General features: G+C 37.9%; 2 protein-coding genes across 7 annotated transcripts in view; both read right to left on the minus strand.

Moving 5' to 3' along the window:
- The window catches only part of MGAT4A (alpha-1,3-mannosyl-glycoprotein 4-beta-N-acetylglucosaminyltransferase A), a 49917-nt gene extending 40168 nt beyond the window's left edge, over positions 1-9749 (minus strand). The window contains exons 1-3 of one of the 6 annotated variants that reach the window (XM_072413191.1): positions 8152-9749; positions 6972-7039; positions 6381-6569 (exon numbers count right to left, since the gene is read on the minus strand). The gene's annotated coding sequence lies outside the window, so the exon portion shown is untranslated. Of the gene's footprint in view, positions 1-408; positions 564-6380; positions 6570-6971 lie in introns of those variants that run through there. The other 5 variants (XM_072413199.1, XM_072413170.1, XM_072413206.1 and 2 more) reach the window with 5 other exon arrangements.
- A 786-nt stretch (positions 9750-10535) lies between these two features.
- Positions 10536-17573, minus strand: part of CRACDL (CRACD like) — a 44020-nt gene continuing 36982 nt past the window's right edge. Inside the window, exons 9-11 of the mRNA XM_072413216.1 lie at positions 13577-13758; positions 12320-12455; positions 10536-11093 (exon numbers count right to left, since the gene is read on the minus strand). Of these exons, the coding sequence (XP_072269317.1) occupies positions 10948-11093; positions 12320-12455; positions 13577-13758 (464 nt within the window). The 3' untranslated portion in view covers positions 10536-10947. The remainder of the gene's footprint in view (positions 11094-12319; positions 12456-13576; positions 13759-17573) is intronic.

The following is a 17573-nucleotide window of genomic DNA, read 5'->3' on the forward strand; positions in this document are numbered from 1 at the left end:
AATACATAGAAGTGGGGTCAGTGTGATAGGGATCAGAGGTCACAGTGCCGGTCTATGATGGTCATACAATACATGTCACCATGATATAGGGAATATATGGAGGTAACACTAGAGGTGGGTCCATGCCATCTATAGACCCCCATGGTCAGCAGAGATAGCAGCACACTGCCATGTCCTATATAACGGTGCCCTGGGCTCTGCCCTCCATGCCTGCCTATAGGCGGTGACCCCGGGCTCTGTAGCACAGCAGTGACCCCAGAGTCCTGGCAATGACTGATCCCAGGGCTGTGTGAGGCGCAAGGTGCACGGAGTAAATCCCGCTAATCACACAGCCTGTGCCCTCCCCGTGCCACACAGCCCTGAATGGCTGCCAGGCTCTGCCCATCCATCCTCAGCCACACATCTTACCGGGGCTTCACTGTGCCATCCTCCCCGCCTCGCCCGGGCCACACTGCTGCTCTATTCCGAGCTCCTAGCACCCCGAGCCGGGAATCTCATGCTGTCTGCAGCCTGCGCTTGTGTACACTATCACCCCGGATCCGCTCCTCAATGCCGACCCCGTCTACACCTACACCGAGATCTCCAGCCCCTCCCCATCCCCGCCCACATAGCTAACAAAGCCAATCACAGACAGGAGTGGGGGGAGCCGGCGCGATAGTGACAGTGAAGCTCCGCCCCCTGATTGTGTGTGGCACAGATGGGGCAGATGAGGGAGGGAGGGATGCTGGAGAGGGGCAGTTGTTGGGGCAGGGGCTGGTATAGGTACACCATAAGGAGAAGGTATCTGTGTACACCAGTAAGATGTTGAGTGCCCCAGGGTTCCTAGTTATTTCGGTCACCCAGAAGGACACACATGTCAGGGTCGGTTTATGGTTGGTACTGGGAGACATGTCAGATCACATTCACCAGTAATGAAATGTTTACATTCATTCAATCCACCAAGCATGATGGGTGAATAGTGACAGAATCTTGTGAGATCAGCCTCATTGTACTGTCAGTCCAAACAGACACATGGCATTGTAATGGAGGAATTGGGAAGTGTGACAGACAGAGAGGTCAGGGACAAGGGGGGAATCACAGCTAGGGTGGAGGGGGACATGGATAGGATGGGGGATCACAGGATGGAGAGGTCAGCCAAAATGGAGGGGACACAGCATGGAGGGAACACAGTTGGGATGGAGGGAACATAGTTGGGATGGAGGGGACACAGTCAGCATGGAGGGGACATAGTTGGGATAGAGGGACACAGTCGGGATGGAGGGGACACAGCATGGAGGGGAGACAGTCGGGATGTAGGGGACACAGTATGGAGGGAACACAGTCGGGATGGAGAGGACACAGCATGGAAGGACACACGCAGGATAGAGGGGACAAAGCATGGAGGGACACAGTCAGCATGGAGAGACACAGTCGGGATGGAGGGGACACAGCATGGAGAGAACACGGGATGGAGGGGACACAGACAGGATAGAGGGGTCGACCAAGATGGAGAGGAAAATTGAGTAAATACAGCTAGGGTGGAGGGGACATGGCCAGAATGAGGTTTTCACAGTCAGAGGGAAAACTGAGAAATCACAGGACGATTGGAGCACAATTCAAATGGAGGAGTCACAGTCACAGGGTTGTCAGCCAAGATGAAGAGGTCATTGAAAATGGATGAACCACAGCTAGGGTTTAGGGGGACATGGTCAGGTAGGGGGTATCACAGTCAAGATGGAGGAGTCAGCCAAGATGGATAGGTCAGTGAATATGGAGGAGACACAGTCAGGATGGAGGAGTCAGCCAAGATGAATAGATCAGTGAATATGGAGGAGACACAGTCGGGATGGAGGAGGCAGAGTCAGGATGGAGGAGTCAGCCAAGATGGAGAGGAAAATGGAGGAATTACAGCTAGGGTGGAGGGACATGGATGTCAGCATGAGGGTATTGCAATCAGGATGGAGGAGTCAGGCAATATGGGGAGGTCAATGAAAATAGAGGAATCACAGCTAAGCTGGAGGGGACATGGTCAAGATGGGAGTATCACAGTCAGAATGGAGGAGTCAGCCAAGATGGAGTATTCAACAAAAATGGAAGAATCACAGGATGGAGGGGGCACAGTCAGGATGAAAGAGTTATCCAGGATGGAGTGGTTACAGCCAAGATGGAGAGGTGAATTAGAAGAGAGGGGTCACAGCCCAGGGACTGGCCTATTGCCCAAAGCTATGTCCCGGCTATAACTTAGCTACAGCTCCTATTTCTGGTTACTCCTTGGGGGCCCATGGTATCTTGGGACCTCTTTAAGCACACAACTGACCCTATACTGACTGTCTAATCTGCAAACACAAATTATTACTTTGCTATTACTGTCCTGAACAATGTAAAGAATTCAGCATAAAGAATAAGATAGAAAAAGCAAGATACTGTTAGCAGGAAACTGTTAAAATTATTGATTCGATAAAAGCAACAAAGAAAATCAATGATCTCATTCTTCTTTCTTCTCTGAAACTGGAGAGCAGCTAATATGACATCCCAAGTGTTGTATGTAATGGTTTAAAATCTACAATACTCCAATTACAGCAAACCTAAAGTTCAACACAAAAGTTAGCAGGTTGTTTTTTATGATGAAAGAAATACTGTGGGGGTTTATTAAAATATAAAAATCAAAGCATTAGTTTCAGATAAACTTTTTCCCTTTTTTTTTTATAATTGTGTGATTATCTTTGAGAGAAATGCAAAGCATTAGAGATATCCAGATGGAGAAGACACTATACGGTAGATTCCACAATCTGTTTTCTAATGCTGTGTGCGCTGTTGGATGCCCTGATTGCATGCAATGTGATTTCCATAATGTGTCTGAATTGTGAAACACAAGTGGATGAAAAATGCCCTTTGGTTGTATAACAATGTACCAGAAAGAATTGAGTAACTTTAAAAATATCAAAGGGCCACACCTCAGAAATAGAAACTGCATAAAACTTTTTTAAATATTTGCTGAACAGTTATTCTGTGACACATTTATTTTTTGTGAGGGGTAGAGTGGGGAATGAATAGACACCTATCAGTATAAAAATATTGTATAAAATGTTCAGGTTGTTGCCATGCCATAGTGTACTCAATAAATTCCATGTGCTGAGCACACTTTAAGGGTCAGTGTGAACTTTCTTTCATTCTTTTTTTTCTGTGTATTCACAGATATGTGTCCTTGTTGTATCAGCTGTGACCATCCTTCTCTGCTTTTCTAGTTAGGTCACCATGCTTGGATGTGAAGAGAGCTCATCATTATTGTTCTAACATGTCTAATTGAAGATCCCCTTTTATAGGTCTCATTTTATTTTTTTTCAAGTCTGGAGAAGATAGACGATCATGGGTGGTCCATGACCTGGGTGATCCAGAAAACCCAGAATGGATTTAGTAAAAATCATCTGCTGGAAAAACGTTTTCAACCCTGCCCAGATCCATTCCAGGTTTGCTGGATCACTCAGGTTCTCCCATGATAGCCTATCCTCTCCAGCCTTGGAGAGCTATAATAAATCAGGCCCTATGTGCTTTTATGCTTTTTATATTGTGTAATAAAATCCAGATGAAAATGCTTCTTTAAAATAACAACAAAAACATACTCAGTACATATTTGCAACATATGCACATTTGTATATGGTTGTACTGAAAAATAAATCTTTTGATCTTCCAGAAATCCAATAAGCTTTCTATTTTAAGCAGAATTAAACTTAAAAAAGCAGGCTGCTTATTGCAGAAGGGTCAGGCTATGTCTCATCTGAAAATGAAACAAATTTGCTTGCCTGTTTGCAATATTTTCTAAAATATACCTTAAGCTTTGTGCAGCACACCAGTATATGTGGCTGCTGGGAATGAATGAACTCCTGTGCCCATGTGCAAGAACTAACTCATTGCAGCCTAGCCAAAATCCTGAACCCAATTTGACCGAGTGAGGATGGTAAATGGGTGGCAAAGGTGTGAGATCAGGTAAGTTTGGGTAAAAAAGTGCAAATAGGCAGGTATATTTTTTACAATTGGAGAACAACATACCTATACCATACATATACAACATATATAGACATCACCTGTCCCTTCTGCAAAAAAACAACCTACCTGCTGACAATTTTTTCATTTTGGTGTTAAGCTGACAATACAAATTCTGCTGCACTGATATTTCAAGCAGTGTTATTAGTCCTGCCAGAGTTCTTCCCTTTTGGACTACAGAACGTCCTTCTTTCATGTTATAGAGATGAGAAGCAGTGGGTCAATATGTATTACAGCAAGAGGGAACACAGCAGGGTTGGCTACACTGTTGGGAATTTCTTTGTAGCAAAGGCAGGATTTCTGGCAGATCAACAGCTATTTTCTTTACTGTATGTTGTTAAAGATATAACCCACCGCAAAAATATATTGAATTTTATTTTGAATGTTATTTTGTACCCCGCTCAGACACACACAATAAGGTGGTAACCATATGCTTACCATATGTAGTACACTAGACTTGTACTAAACCCATTAAGACTGCAAAAAGATCAACACAGCTTGGGCTTGTCACAGCTACATGTAATATAATTACACTGATAACATCTGAAAGTGGATTTTTGGCAGGTGCATGCCGGAGTTTTGTCCTTTACAAAAAAGGAATTTTATCATCCAGTCTATATTTATGCCAACTATGAAAATTATCTAACAGATTAGACAAAAGCTAGTATTATAGCTTACAGCTCCCTGCATGGTACTGAGTTCATGAAAAACAGAGGTGACCTTTCTATTGCCATAATAACTGCTCATGTTGTTAAAATGTAAAATTATTTATAGGTGGTTTGTTTAAAATGTTAGTAAACATCATTTTTTATTTAAGCAGAGGCTTTAAAACTATCTGTGTTCTATTTTGTTTTTGCTATCTATGATATTTTATACAGTAAATACTGGGTATTTTTTTATGTAAGTGGCAACATAATAGTGACCAATTTAGTGTTGCTACCTCTAATGCGTATGCTTCTGGTTCTCTTTTAGAGAACAAACAACTTCCCATGTTTTACTGGTGTGACAGAGGTTCTAATACTACGGGCAGTGTTGGTATGGAGTGCAGGGGGTGGTGAGAAGAAAACCTTTATAACTTTAAATCTGTTCTTCAAGCACATTTTATTTGGAACAAGTGTCCCAACTATACAATGTTTTGCCTATCTTTGGCTCATTTCTGCCATAAATCCTCAGGAAATGTTTTTTGTGCTAACAGGGCATATAATAGCACTTTGGCTTCCTATTTAATTATTTGCTAAAGCCCTTCCTTTTACAAGCTTCTGCGTTTACTATTTTTGTCTGAGTCCCCTGCAAAATGCCACAATTACTTGTAAATGCTACTACTGAAGTTCACCTAATTCAGCTTTCTGTGAACTGGCAACAATGCTGGACTGCTCCCAAATTCCGAGTAGAGCTGTAACTTTCATGTACTCTGTGCCTGCATGCATGGATGATCAGGTCATCGCTGCTAATTTACAATCATCTCCTGACCACACCTAGCTCCATCCACTGTTTACTGGACAGATAGCACTGCCTCTGCTGATAAACCCTCCCTCTGTAGGCTGCAGTGTCTGGCAGGGGAGCCTGTGATACACAAATGATATTGGCCTAGGTTTTTTTGTCTTGTGCATAAATTACATATAGATTTCAGACTTGTGTAAACCATTATACAAAAGCCATGAGTGGTACTTTAAGGCAGTATTTCCTGATAAGGAGACTGGTCACCCCAGTTAGCTATGTGTGTGCTCAGTTAGTGGTCTCCTCAATGCCCCTCTTATTCTGCAGTGTATGTCAAGGTGACCTTGGCCAGAAGAGTCATTCTTATTTCTGTGCTGCCAGACAGGGAACTGAAAATTGAGTGATGTCAAAAACAAAAATTGTTATGGACCTGAAATAAGTGAGCAGATCTGAAAAGCCAGCGAACAGGTAAAATAGGAAGAAAGACACTGAAAAAGCAGCCATTCCAAGAAAAAGGTACAAAAAAATGTAAAACCCTAAACAGATACCATCTAGGGCTCTATTTTTTAAAACAGGGAATAAGACATTCCCTCAAACGTTCCCTTGTGGTAATCAATCACTGCCATTAAAACACATGCCTGGGAATGTCTTAAGAGAATGTCTGATTCCCTGTTTTATAAATTAACCCTTGGAGTGCCAATGCACTGTATACTATACCTAATTGCCACCCTTTTTCTTTTAGAAATAAATGTTTCCAGCTTTGTTTTCATCCCTTTTAAAATTAGTTGCATCTCGCTAATGGTGATTACCTCCAACTATGCAGCCCCCAACTGGATATTTGCATTTTCTATAGGAGACGCTGCAAGTTATTGTATTTGAAAGGTGGGGGGAGGGTTCTGTTGGTGAAAAATGGTAGACTTTACCTGTTTAAAGTGACTTCTGTTTGCACCCATCACCAGGTTTCAATGTGACAGGGTGGCAATACAGAAGATTTATAATTGGGAGACAGGGATAAAGATCTGAAGAAGGACCTTCATACCAGGATACTGAACTCCAAGCCATCATATAAATACACGTATGCACAAGGGAATATTGCTTGCAGAAGTGCAAATCTAGAAATGAGAGAGAGGTAATGCAGCAAAATATGGGATCTATTCATGAAGCATAAATAAATTTATTATTAAGATTCACTGCAGGCCATTAGAGCAGGTTGATGTATACTGTTAAGCTATAATGCTAAATGCTGTAGTGTTGCCTAGTATTTGCAAACATATTTTACAGACTCTAATGACAACATATTACATGTATGATGCTGTTTTTAACTGCAATGTATTATGTTTTCTTGTATTTTATATTCTAGTTCTAGTTACCAAGTTGTAAACTGCACACTTTCAGTATGGAAACAGAAATGATATTAAACCATTTATCAAAAAACAGTACTGTAATGACATGAAATACATGTCAGAAGCGGAACACAGATGAAAAGTAATTTAAAAAGTAATGATGACTGATACCTCTGATAAAATGGCTCTGTAGCACCTTATAAACGATTGCCTCCTTCAGACTCTTGCAAAATCAATATCTATTAAAAGACATATTTATTTTCATCATGGCTTGTAGAGACTTTTAAAAATGTTGTACAGCATTGTACAGAAAGTAACAATATGACCTTAGCTGTGGCATCAAGTAGAAACAATCATATTATGATTACTCTGTTATCCACATATATTGTAGAAAAAAGTGAATATTAATACATACTTCAAGGTAGATCCCTAGACCAATAGCTAAAATCACTGCTGAAAAATCTATTTAACAAAATGTGTATTTATGTTTAGCCAGTCTTATGATTTACACACCCTTACCACACTGCAAATCCAGGATGTAAATTTCTCAATTCAGAACAGTGGCTTTGTTGTTACGTTTCCCCCCAGTGCTTATATGATCACTGTTGAGATCCTTTGCTAGCATGCCACTGAAAATCCTCTACATCTATAAAGATAATACAGACAAATTCTAGGTAGATTATACTAGCATTCTTTTTGGGAAAAAATACATTTAAAGCTGAATTCTAGTTACATTGAATGCCCACATAGCCTTTTCTCACCTTTATAATAAAATATGTCACACCTATAAAAAAAAACATATCCTAAAATCCTGATAATTGTTAGTAGTCAGCAATTCCCCTAGAGCCTGTGTAGCTATGTGATTCCCTATTGTCCAGCCGTCTGCTTTAAAGTAACTCTGCTACTGGAAAGTAAACCTCATTGGTACGGATGGGCAAATTTGCCCAGGTTTCATTTGAAAGTTTGCTGAATCCTGTTATAAATTCAGCAAGCTCAAACTTAGCAGTGAATCCTATTGAAGTTTGTGGGGAGGGATATGAAGCTATCATATAAACATAAGGCTTTGAAACCTGGACAGTGCCATTAAGGCATGTAAAAATGTTTTGTTTGTAATACTGTACAGCAGGTACAGGCATTCAAGTGGCTTTTGGGGCAAACTACAGGTTTGAGTAATGCCTTGAGAATTAGGATGATACAGTAATGTAAAATTGGCCAGTGGCAGGACAATTGTATTAAACAACACTAGGCTCAAATGTTCTACAGAAAAAAAAGACAAAGCCAGACACTTTACTTCAAGGATGAAGATGCACCAGATGATAAAGAAAATAACATTTGAAAGTGACTTACATACCTCTAATACCATGCACAGCAAAGCAGATGACATCCTTATTTCATGACTAAGCTTTACATGTCACCTACTCACTGGACAGTTGTTCAGCATAAACATGACAGGTGACACTGGAAGATCTAAAACTGAATCAGGAAATAGTGGTGTCATCTTCCTTCCTGTGTGATTGCAGATATGTGATCACGAGACTGCCTGAACAATCTTCTTGCAGATAAAACGGCTCATATATATGGAGTTTACCAGGTTTAACAGTGCTAAAGCTGCTTGCTAAAGTCCTGCTTTGTGCTCATATTTTAGGGAAAATGCACTTATAAATGTGGAGAAGTATTTTCCACAAAGTAAAAATAATATTAAACCGTAGCATGGTGCAGACCTCTAAAGTAGAGTAAAATTCTTTAGCCAAAATGTAGCCTTGTAAATTTTTTAAAATGCTGGTAATTATGTAACCAGAGGGAAAACAAAGCATGTAGGTACTAGAATGTACAAATAAGGAACATTTTTGTCTAAGAGTTGCTTTTATTACTTTCTTGTATAAAACATGTTGATTGATACAAGAATTCAGGGCAAACTAATATACAGTTATTACACTATAAAACCTGACTCATATTTTATTAAATATATACATCTAAATTGTACATCAGTAATCTGTACAGCATTCTAGAACACCAAATTTGTTCCCTTTTTGAAAATTAAATACATAAAATACTGAGCTATGAATGGGTAATTAGATAGACTTAACTACTGTATTTAAAGTTTTTTTTAAAGATTCTGGTAACTGTAATTTCTAGAATGAATACATTCCAGGGGATATATACAAATGTAAGGGTTATAACATTTAATAGTGTTTTATTGCTATATATGTAAATATATCCTACAAAATTATTGGCTACTTTGGGGTGAGAAACACTGTAAAAAATTGACCAATTTAAGTTGTTTAACAAATATTATTTTTTTTCAAATGCATTTTCATGTATTTTTTTATAGCTATATGTAGACCCAACTGTCAGGTAAAAATAACAGTGACAGGGGTTAGGACAAACTACCACACTATAAGGTGCTATTGCAGGCACATTTATACCAGAGTGTATATAAGGACTGCAATACGTTGCTAAAAAGTTTTTTTTTTTTACAGTTCATCCCAACCTCTGCTACTTTCTTTTACTGGATGTTTTGGCCTGTATGTAAATGTAGGGAAAATAAAAAAATGAATGTGAAACTTAAAAAACTTAAAAAAAGAAATTCATAAAATGGTTATCCTTACTGGTGCACATTTTCTTGTTTGTCACCCACTGTATATAAAGAAATGGTACTATTGTTCTTTAATGTAAGCACAAGATCACTAAGAATAATGCAAGCATTGAGCCAAAAACCTGAGTCACAGTGGTTTAACGTGATCCAGGCTTCAGATATACAATGGTCTTACAGTGAAGCCCACAGCAGCTGACAACTAACAGACTGCTGTTACTTCCACTGTTCACTCCTAAACTAGCCAGCCCAGAAATTCCATCATTTTGGGATGCAGCAACAGTAACAAGGGTGTGTTTTTCTGTTAACATTTTATTTTTGAGGGTTGAAGGATATGAGGTCCATCCACTGTGAGATCAGATCATCCACTGTGAGATCAGATTCTACTACCATACTACTGATTTCCCAGAGTGACTTTGTAGTCAGCATGTTATCTGCTTATCATCATTAGGTAAAACTATCTACAGAGCAACTTTTCAGTTCTGAGGAATTAGGATAAAAGAGATAATATACATAGCTTTTAGTTAGACATTTTTTAACCAGACTACTGATGCATTTTGGAATGCACCACACTTAATATTCACTGTGCGTAATAATAAAAGCAAAAAGTTTGCATTATAACCATATAAAGCACATATGGTCAACCTCTAATATGCAAAAAGTGACTTCAGATCCTGAAATGCCGAAAATCCCATTTTTGCTCCATAACTTTTTCCATTCATTAGTGATATCCATAGCAACAGTTGTATGATATTGCTACCCAGGTTTCGGGGCCCAATGGGTGTTTCTACAGGCTAGGTGACAATATGTGCAATTAGCTTAAGATACCAACTTTGTATGTGTGATATGAGCTGACACATTAGGCAAAGGCTCACTTCATCACAGGCCATTAACATGACTGTTTATAGACACTTTTAACCAGATATCTGTTACAACAGCTGAATTGGTGAAGGCAACCAACTACCAACTTCTAAGATCATTGCACTGTTGATGAGCCAGGTAGAAAGTCTAAATAATCTTAATGGCCAAAACCTTGACATGTAAAACAATTATATGCATAAAGTGGACTTTTGGGAATTAAATGTCTGTTTTTGTACAAAAAATATTGGGATTTGGTTTCTGATGGATCACGCAAACCCTGATCTAGAACAGGTGGTTTGTATTGAGAGGAACATTCATAACAAAACAGATTTTCTACATGGACACCACATACACAAAAAGAAAACCAGCCTAAAACCACATATGGTCAACTGGAAAAACAAAAAAAGAGTCAAATATTTAAAAATTGTTTTGCTTAAAGTAAAACCATTTTACTTTCTAAACATACACCTTCAAATACAAATATACAAGTAGAAACTCCTACGCTGCATAGATCTATAACTCATTACATATAGATCAATAACTCAACTATAACACATTCTCTACACCATTAGTAACAGCACTGATTGGTGAAAACGACTGGAGGTTCCTTGATCAGTTGTATTTGTGCTTATGCAAGGTATGCTGGCAGCTAATCAACAGTGAATATATAAATTAAAAAAGTCATGTTTTCTTTTATTTAATTTTCTGAGGCATGTCATTCCAGGCTTGGGATTTCTTCTTAGCCAGCTCCATCCAAGATGGTTCCTTAGACACAGAAAGGGTTGGGCGCTTGTATGTAACTTTTTCTTCCTTGTCTGTTAGAAAGGACAGCTGTGTACCTGTAAAAAGGAACATAAATGAATAAAGAGAAATGTGTTATGTACTGCATAAATTTCCTCTTCAAACATCAAACCCATTAATGCATAAGAGCTGTCATAAATGTGATGACACTGCGTATGTCTAGTACAAATCATATTTGACTTGACTTTTTCTGTAATGTTGAAGATATTACATCTTATGCAAGATTGTTTATTCTTAGTGAGTATTGGGAACATACTTCAGCCTTTATATACAAAAACATATTGTGGTCATTTTATTTTGCCACGGAATGTGAGAAGACAGACGCTTATTGTCCAGGAACAAAATGGAAGTGTGAAAGTTAAGGAACCACCCTGTTCTAATGACATAATCCAATTCCTTCAAATCAAGAAAACCTTTAGGAATGTGAATTATTGTCAAATTGCTAGGGTACATATTAAAATTGGACGTAAATTGGACAAAAGTTTGACGTAAATAGCATTTTTTACACCTCTCGCAAACTAGTTGTCATCTCTGTCTAACTGGTCACAGAAGACAAATGGTTCACAAAAGAGGAACAACCATTCCTGAAATAGGGTGAAAGCCACAGTAGGTTGAAAGCTTGTATGGGAGTACAAAATCATCTTTAAGCAAACAAAATCCTATATGTACAGGTCCTAATTGTATCCCAGTTACACTTTAACAGTGTTGTGCCCCTCTCAATGATCTTTCTCCCTTACTTTCCCACATTAAGTTCGAGTAGGTAAAGTAAAAAAACAACTTTCAAGCATTGCAAAATTGTTGTTTCATTGTTTTACATAATTTTCATACACAAGTATAAGACAATTATCAACCAGGCTTGCGAATGCTTCTATCTTCGTTCACTAAACATGCATGGAAATCATACTGGTTGAAATATACCTTAAAGCAAAAGTCCAAATATGGATCATTAGTTGTGGGTGGAAAAGAAAGGGGATTTGATTTCCTGCTGTGTAAATAAAGATCAGAATTAACCAGCCTATTAATGTGCAAATGCTATTGTGTAACAATCCATATCCCCCACTATCTCACATTGTTCTGATTGCTATGAATTAATAAAAGCAAGTAAAATTTCTTACTATGTGTAAAATAATACAATATTATTATTATTATTATTATTATTATTATTATTATTATTAATAATAATAATAATATAAATAATAATAATAATCCCTTTCTGAAAAAGGGAAATAAATAAGGTAGCATCCAATGGCAGCCACTGTCTTACCAGGGACAGGATACGGCAATGTGTTTGCTCTCTGTCTTGGCTCTTTGGTTTCAGTTTTTGTTTCTTCAGGGACAACTGCAACTGCTGTGCTTGGACTTTTGTTCTGGACTTGGTCAGCTTGTTGCTTCAAATGAACCTTAAATGGATTGGAAAGAACAGAACATTTTGTACTAACACAGGCAGTTCAAATGCATTTTAAAAAAGCAAAGTTACATCCTAAATATTCAAGTAGGAGCCTACAATACCTAAGGCCATATATTTACTGCAGTGTGCTTTGCCTGCTTTTTCTGCATGTTTCAATTATGTGTATTTTCTATTTCTTTTTCCTATCACTGTTCTTATTCATGGGCTTCTACTCCTACTCATTGTAAGTATACTGGATGCTGGAGTGAGAGTGCATTAGTACACAATGAAATGTATAAAAGTGCATAAACACCTTGGGTTGCTTCTTTAGCTATTATAAATGAAAATGACATTAGTAAGGAACTTTTGACTTGAGGTATCCTTGGAAACAACAAAAAATGGGATGCCAAGCAACATAGCCTAGAACAATAAAACACAATAAAGCAATCTGTAAAACACATACTGAAAATGCAGTATGTATGCAAAGAAAAGGGAAACTCTACTTAGCATGCTTGTTCAGGATATAGAATTGGTGCTGTGCATAAATAAAATATCCATTTCCATTCCAAAAATCTGGGTGGCAGTGAGAAGCCTGCAGTGTTCCAGGGATGTTCCCCTTTAAACACTTCTAGAACTCATTGGTCCAACTGATTCCCTGAGTGCATGGTATTATGTGTTAATACCAGATTTCTGTACATTCAACATACTACCTTTCAGTAATTCACTTAGTGGAATTCCCATTTCTCATCAAACTTGTCTGCACATATCTGTCACCATTAGTAAGGCTATGTTCTTGGGCAGCCTCTGGCAGTTAGCACCTTGCCAGTCACTTAGCCTCCCCAACTGATGGGCTATTTCCTAATAAACCAGCATTTCTAACATTTGAATGCAGGAAGCAGTTACTGGTGCTGAACCACTCTCTACTGCCCTTATTAGTTCGCTGTGGGTGGCCACAGGTGAACTGTGTTTACTATCGTACAGAAGTATTTGCACCACAAACTCACTGCCTGTCTGCACTTGGCCTAAATTGTGAGATAAATAAGAGAAATATATTTGCCACAGAGATCAGAACAACAGTTTTTCCCACAAGAGAGTGTACTATTACTAAATGTAGTTTAAATAGTAAGAAATTACCTCTGTCTTCTCTTTGTTCTGTTTGTCATCCTCTTGGTTTGCAGCTCTTTGTTTATAGATGGGGTGTTCATCCTTAAAACTGAGCTGTTTTTGTCTTGCCATGGACATCCAAGAAGGCTTCTGAACTTTGTCCTCACCTTCCTTACTGGACTCTGCTGGCACAATAGCAGGATATGTATACTCTGGTAATATAAATGAAAATAAAACACCATATTAAGGTTTTTAAGCAATCAATTCATCAACCGAACAATTATAAATGTCCTATTTACAATAGAAAACTTTTTTTTACTGTATTGGTAGACTCAAGGCTTGTGCTACACTCAGATTTTGGAGAATACAACTCAGGTCATATTGGGCCTAATTTAATAAAGCTTTCCAAGACTGGAGAGGATAGACTATCATGGAAATACATGTGTGATCCAGTAAACCTGGAATGGGTCTGGTCCACGACTGAAAACATTTTCCAACTAATAGCCAATTACTTAAGGTAGAAGTCACATTCCAATTTATTCCAAATTCCTAGATCACCCAGGAGGTTCTCCCATGACAGCTTTAATAAATCAGGCCCTATATGTGCATAGTCAGTACACACATTCATCTACCTGATGATGAGCCTTGAAAGAAAACAGACCTTGTCTCCATCTGCAACTGAGTTTCCACTGTGGGCACATGCAAGTGCAAACCTCTAAATGAATGGAATCCTATCCATACCGCATGCTAAGCTGCATTCTACGGATCCTGGCATGGTTAAAACACATCTGTTTATAGATATAGCTGTCCCCTAGATTCATGCCTATAAATGCATTGCATATAGCTAACCTAAGTTCAATGTACAACTTTTTGCCTCTGTTTTTTGTTTGTATTTGGTCTTTTTTAGTTACCTCTTAACAAATACAAATATTAACAAAGCAATTCCAAGAGCCTTGTTCATCACCTTGGAGACTTCCCGGGAGGCACTGCTGACTTGCTTTGAATAGTCACATACAGTTCAGGGTAACTATGTTACCATGGCAATCCAACATGCTAATATCACTACTGGAGATATATTAGAACCCTTTTGTGGACTAACATTTTAGTTTTAGGAAGACTTACACTGACTGCATACTCCGGATTGCTTAGAAATACCTTCCAACTTCTAAAGATAAGGAGTAGGGACATTTTTTAGCTCAAAGCCCCAAGTTGCATACCTAATATGTACAAAATATACTTTTTTCACAACTATGTGTATTAAAATGATTATTATAATCTTTATTTATTTATTAGATTTTATAAAAGTAGCACATTTTAATAGTTTATATATATATATATATATATATATATAAAGGTATATTTTAAATACACCTGAAAGAAGGGCAACTGAGGAGTAAGGAGGGACATAAGGACCTAGTTCTACAACAGGTACAGTCCCTCCAAATTTGGAGGGACATTTGGAATGTATTGTTTAGGGGTACCTTTACTTTTAATAGATATAGATAAGATAATATAACAGATACAGAATCAGACAATCTGAATGTCATGTATATGTATACCTTTGCGTTTTTTATGGATTCAAATGAAATAAATAACTTAGTAGTCCTATTACTTAGGACTTACTTTATATCTAAATCCTAATGCAGCCATACAGCATTTTATTTTATATTGCTCCAAGCATGTTCATAATAAATGCAGTTTATTACAAATGTATTCTATCAACTAACAATGACTAATTTATATTCACTACCATTACTGGTTACAAATTGCTACAATGATTTAAAGGAAATGAGACAGTAAGAAGGGTGCTTGTTGATCATGAATTCTAAAATTATATTGACATTTTTGTAAAACTTTAATGGAAATGTGCGCCTTCTGTTAAGTGTGAATAATTATACTATTTGCATATCTGTCAGACCAGTATTTGTGATCTATAATCATATTACACCTAGCAAACTCTGGACTGCTAAGGTGGCATAAAGCTTTCCAAGACATATTTCTCTCATTTTATTATGATTTAAAAAAATAAGAAATTAATAAAATGTAAAGATTTAAACAGCCTGTAATCAAAGGGAATAATTAAGGTAACTAACATTTTTGGGATTGGACAAGTTCATGTCACAGCTGCCCATGCATTACACCACTCATGGCAGGACTTGTAGAACATTACAACAAGAGAATTTCTATAGGTGCACCGTACCTACCAAGGCCAATGATCATGTTTGCATGATCTAATGTGGCCCTGCAGCAGTATAGGGAGATCAGGTGATAGACATGAATGCTTGGCTCAAATGAACATTTGTTTAGGGTGAATAGAACAGGGAAAAGGAGGAAATCTCAGACACAGGCAGGCATCACTAGTTCTACTTACAGGGGAAAAAATTTGTAAACTATTTCATTAATGTTTTTTTCAACAGCAGTTTGCGAAAATAGACTATTGTGTCTCGGTGTATGATCTGCCGAAAATGTTCATCAACCCTATATAAAAAATTATATATTACAGCCACCATCCCTAAAATTTAGCGGCTGCATTCATTTGTCATGCTTTTTCACAAGATGATCCTCCTAATTACACACTTTAAGTTCTCACATAACATGCACTGTACTGTATCAGGGCAACAGAAACAAGAGAAACCCCTCTCACTCCTGTCCTACATAACCTAGAGAAGCCTTTCTCAACCTTTTCTAACCATTAAAATAATTTTGCAGGTCTTAGAAAGCCATTTCTTTAGTTATTATATCCAAGTTCATAGTATATTAGCTCAATGGTTAGTAGGGAAAATGCTTCTTACATTGCTGGCCAGTGGGAAAAAATGTCACCCTTCCAGTTAGCCAAAAAGGTTATTGGTGTCAGTTAAACTGACCTGATACATATCAAAAGTGGCTTTATGCAAAGTATCTGTTACACTGATAAAGAGAAATAACAGAACAGAAAAGGAAGACTATGCAAAGTAATCAGGGGGGAAGAGGGTTTTTAGGGCCTGTTAATTTACCAATGTGCTTTAAACTAGCAATGACTATAGCTCCCAACTGTCTCTCATCTGGAGGGACTGTCATTTTTGCAAAACCATATCCAGTTGCCCCTTGTCACTCTTTTAAAGCTAAACTTTGGGATAAGCAACCATTGTCTATTCTTACTTTTAATTGGTGTATATTAAAATATGGGTGTGCCTTGTTTTTTTTCTTCCAGGTCTGCACACTAATCCAGTGTAAAACCTGTCTCTGTGCAGGATCTTCCTGTAATAAAATCAGTCACTATTGCTCTCACTGTTACAGAGTGAATGGATCTTGTATCCTCCTACATAATGTTTCCTGTGGGTAGTAAGTGGTCTTGCTGGGTCCCTCTTATAATACTGCTCTCTGCACAGGTGATACAGATCACAGTAATTAGGAAACTGCTACTTCTTACAAAGGATAAACTGGGATTTATTGTACACCAAGTGGATGTTAAGTATATTTTTTGTAGCTAATAATAAGAAATATACTTAAAAAAGTTTTGCCCCCAGTCCAGCTATAAATGTTGTGCCTTCTGGTCCAATGTATAATCCTTTACCCAAATTGCACAATCTAACTATTAAAAAAGGGTAGCTAAACCTAAACCTTTTTTTAACCTTTAAAAAAAAATGTATTTGTTAATAAAAGCCAGAATAAAGGAATAATGATGATGACAATGATGAACATTTTTAACCAATAATTGGCATTTTATTTCTTTCTGATCTAACTGGGGTTATATCACGGGCATATCCACTGCCAAGATGCCTTGTGCTAAAAGGTTCCCCCCTTCCCGCTCAGAAAGTTTGGAGGTATGCCATGACATTTATCTTAATTGTACAAGTTAATAAATTTCACCCAAAGGGCCTGATTTATTAAAGCTCTCCAAGGCTGGAGAAAATACACTTTCATCAGTGAAGCTGGATGATCCAGCAATCCTTGAATGAATCTGGTCCAGGATTCAAAACATTTGCTATCAAATAGCAAAAGAAATCCATTCCAGGTTTGCTGGATTACCCAGCTTCACTGTATTCTC

The sequence above is a fragment of the Pyxicephalus adspersus genome, chromosome 1, assembly GCF_032062135.1.
Source record: "Pyxicephalus adspersus chromosome 1, UCB_Pads_2.0, whole genome shotgun sequence".
NCBI lineage: Eukaryota > Metazoa > Chordata > Amphibia > Anura > Pyxicephalidae > Pyxicephalus > Pyxicephalus adspersus.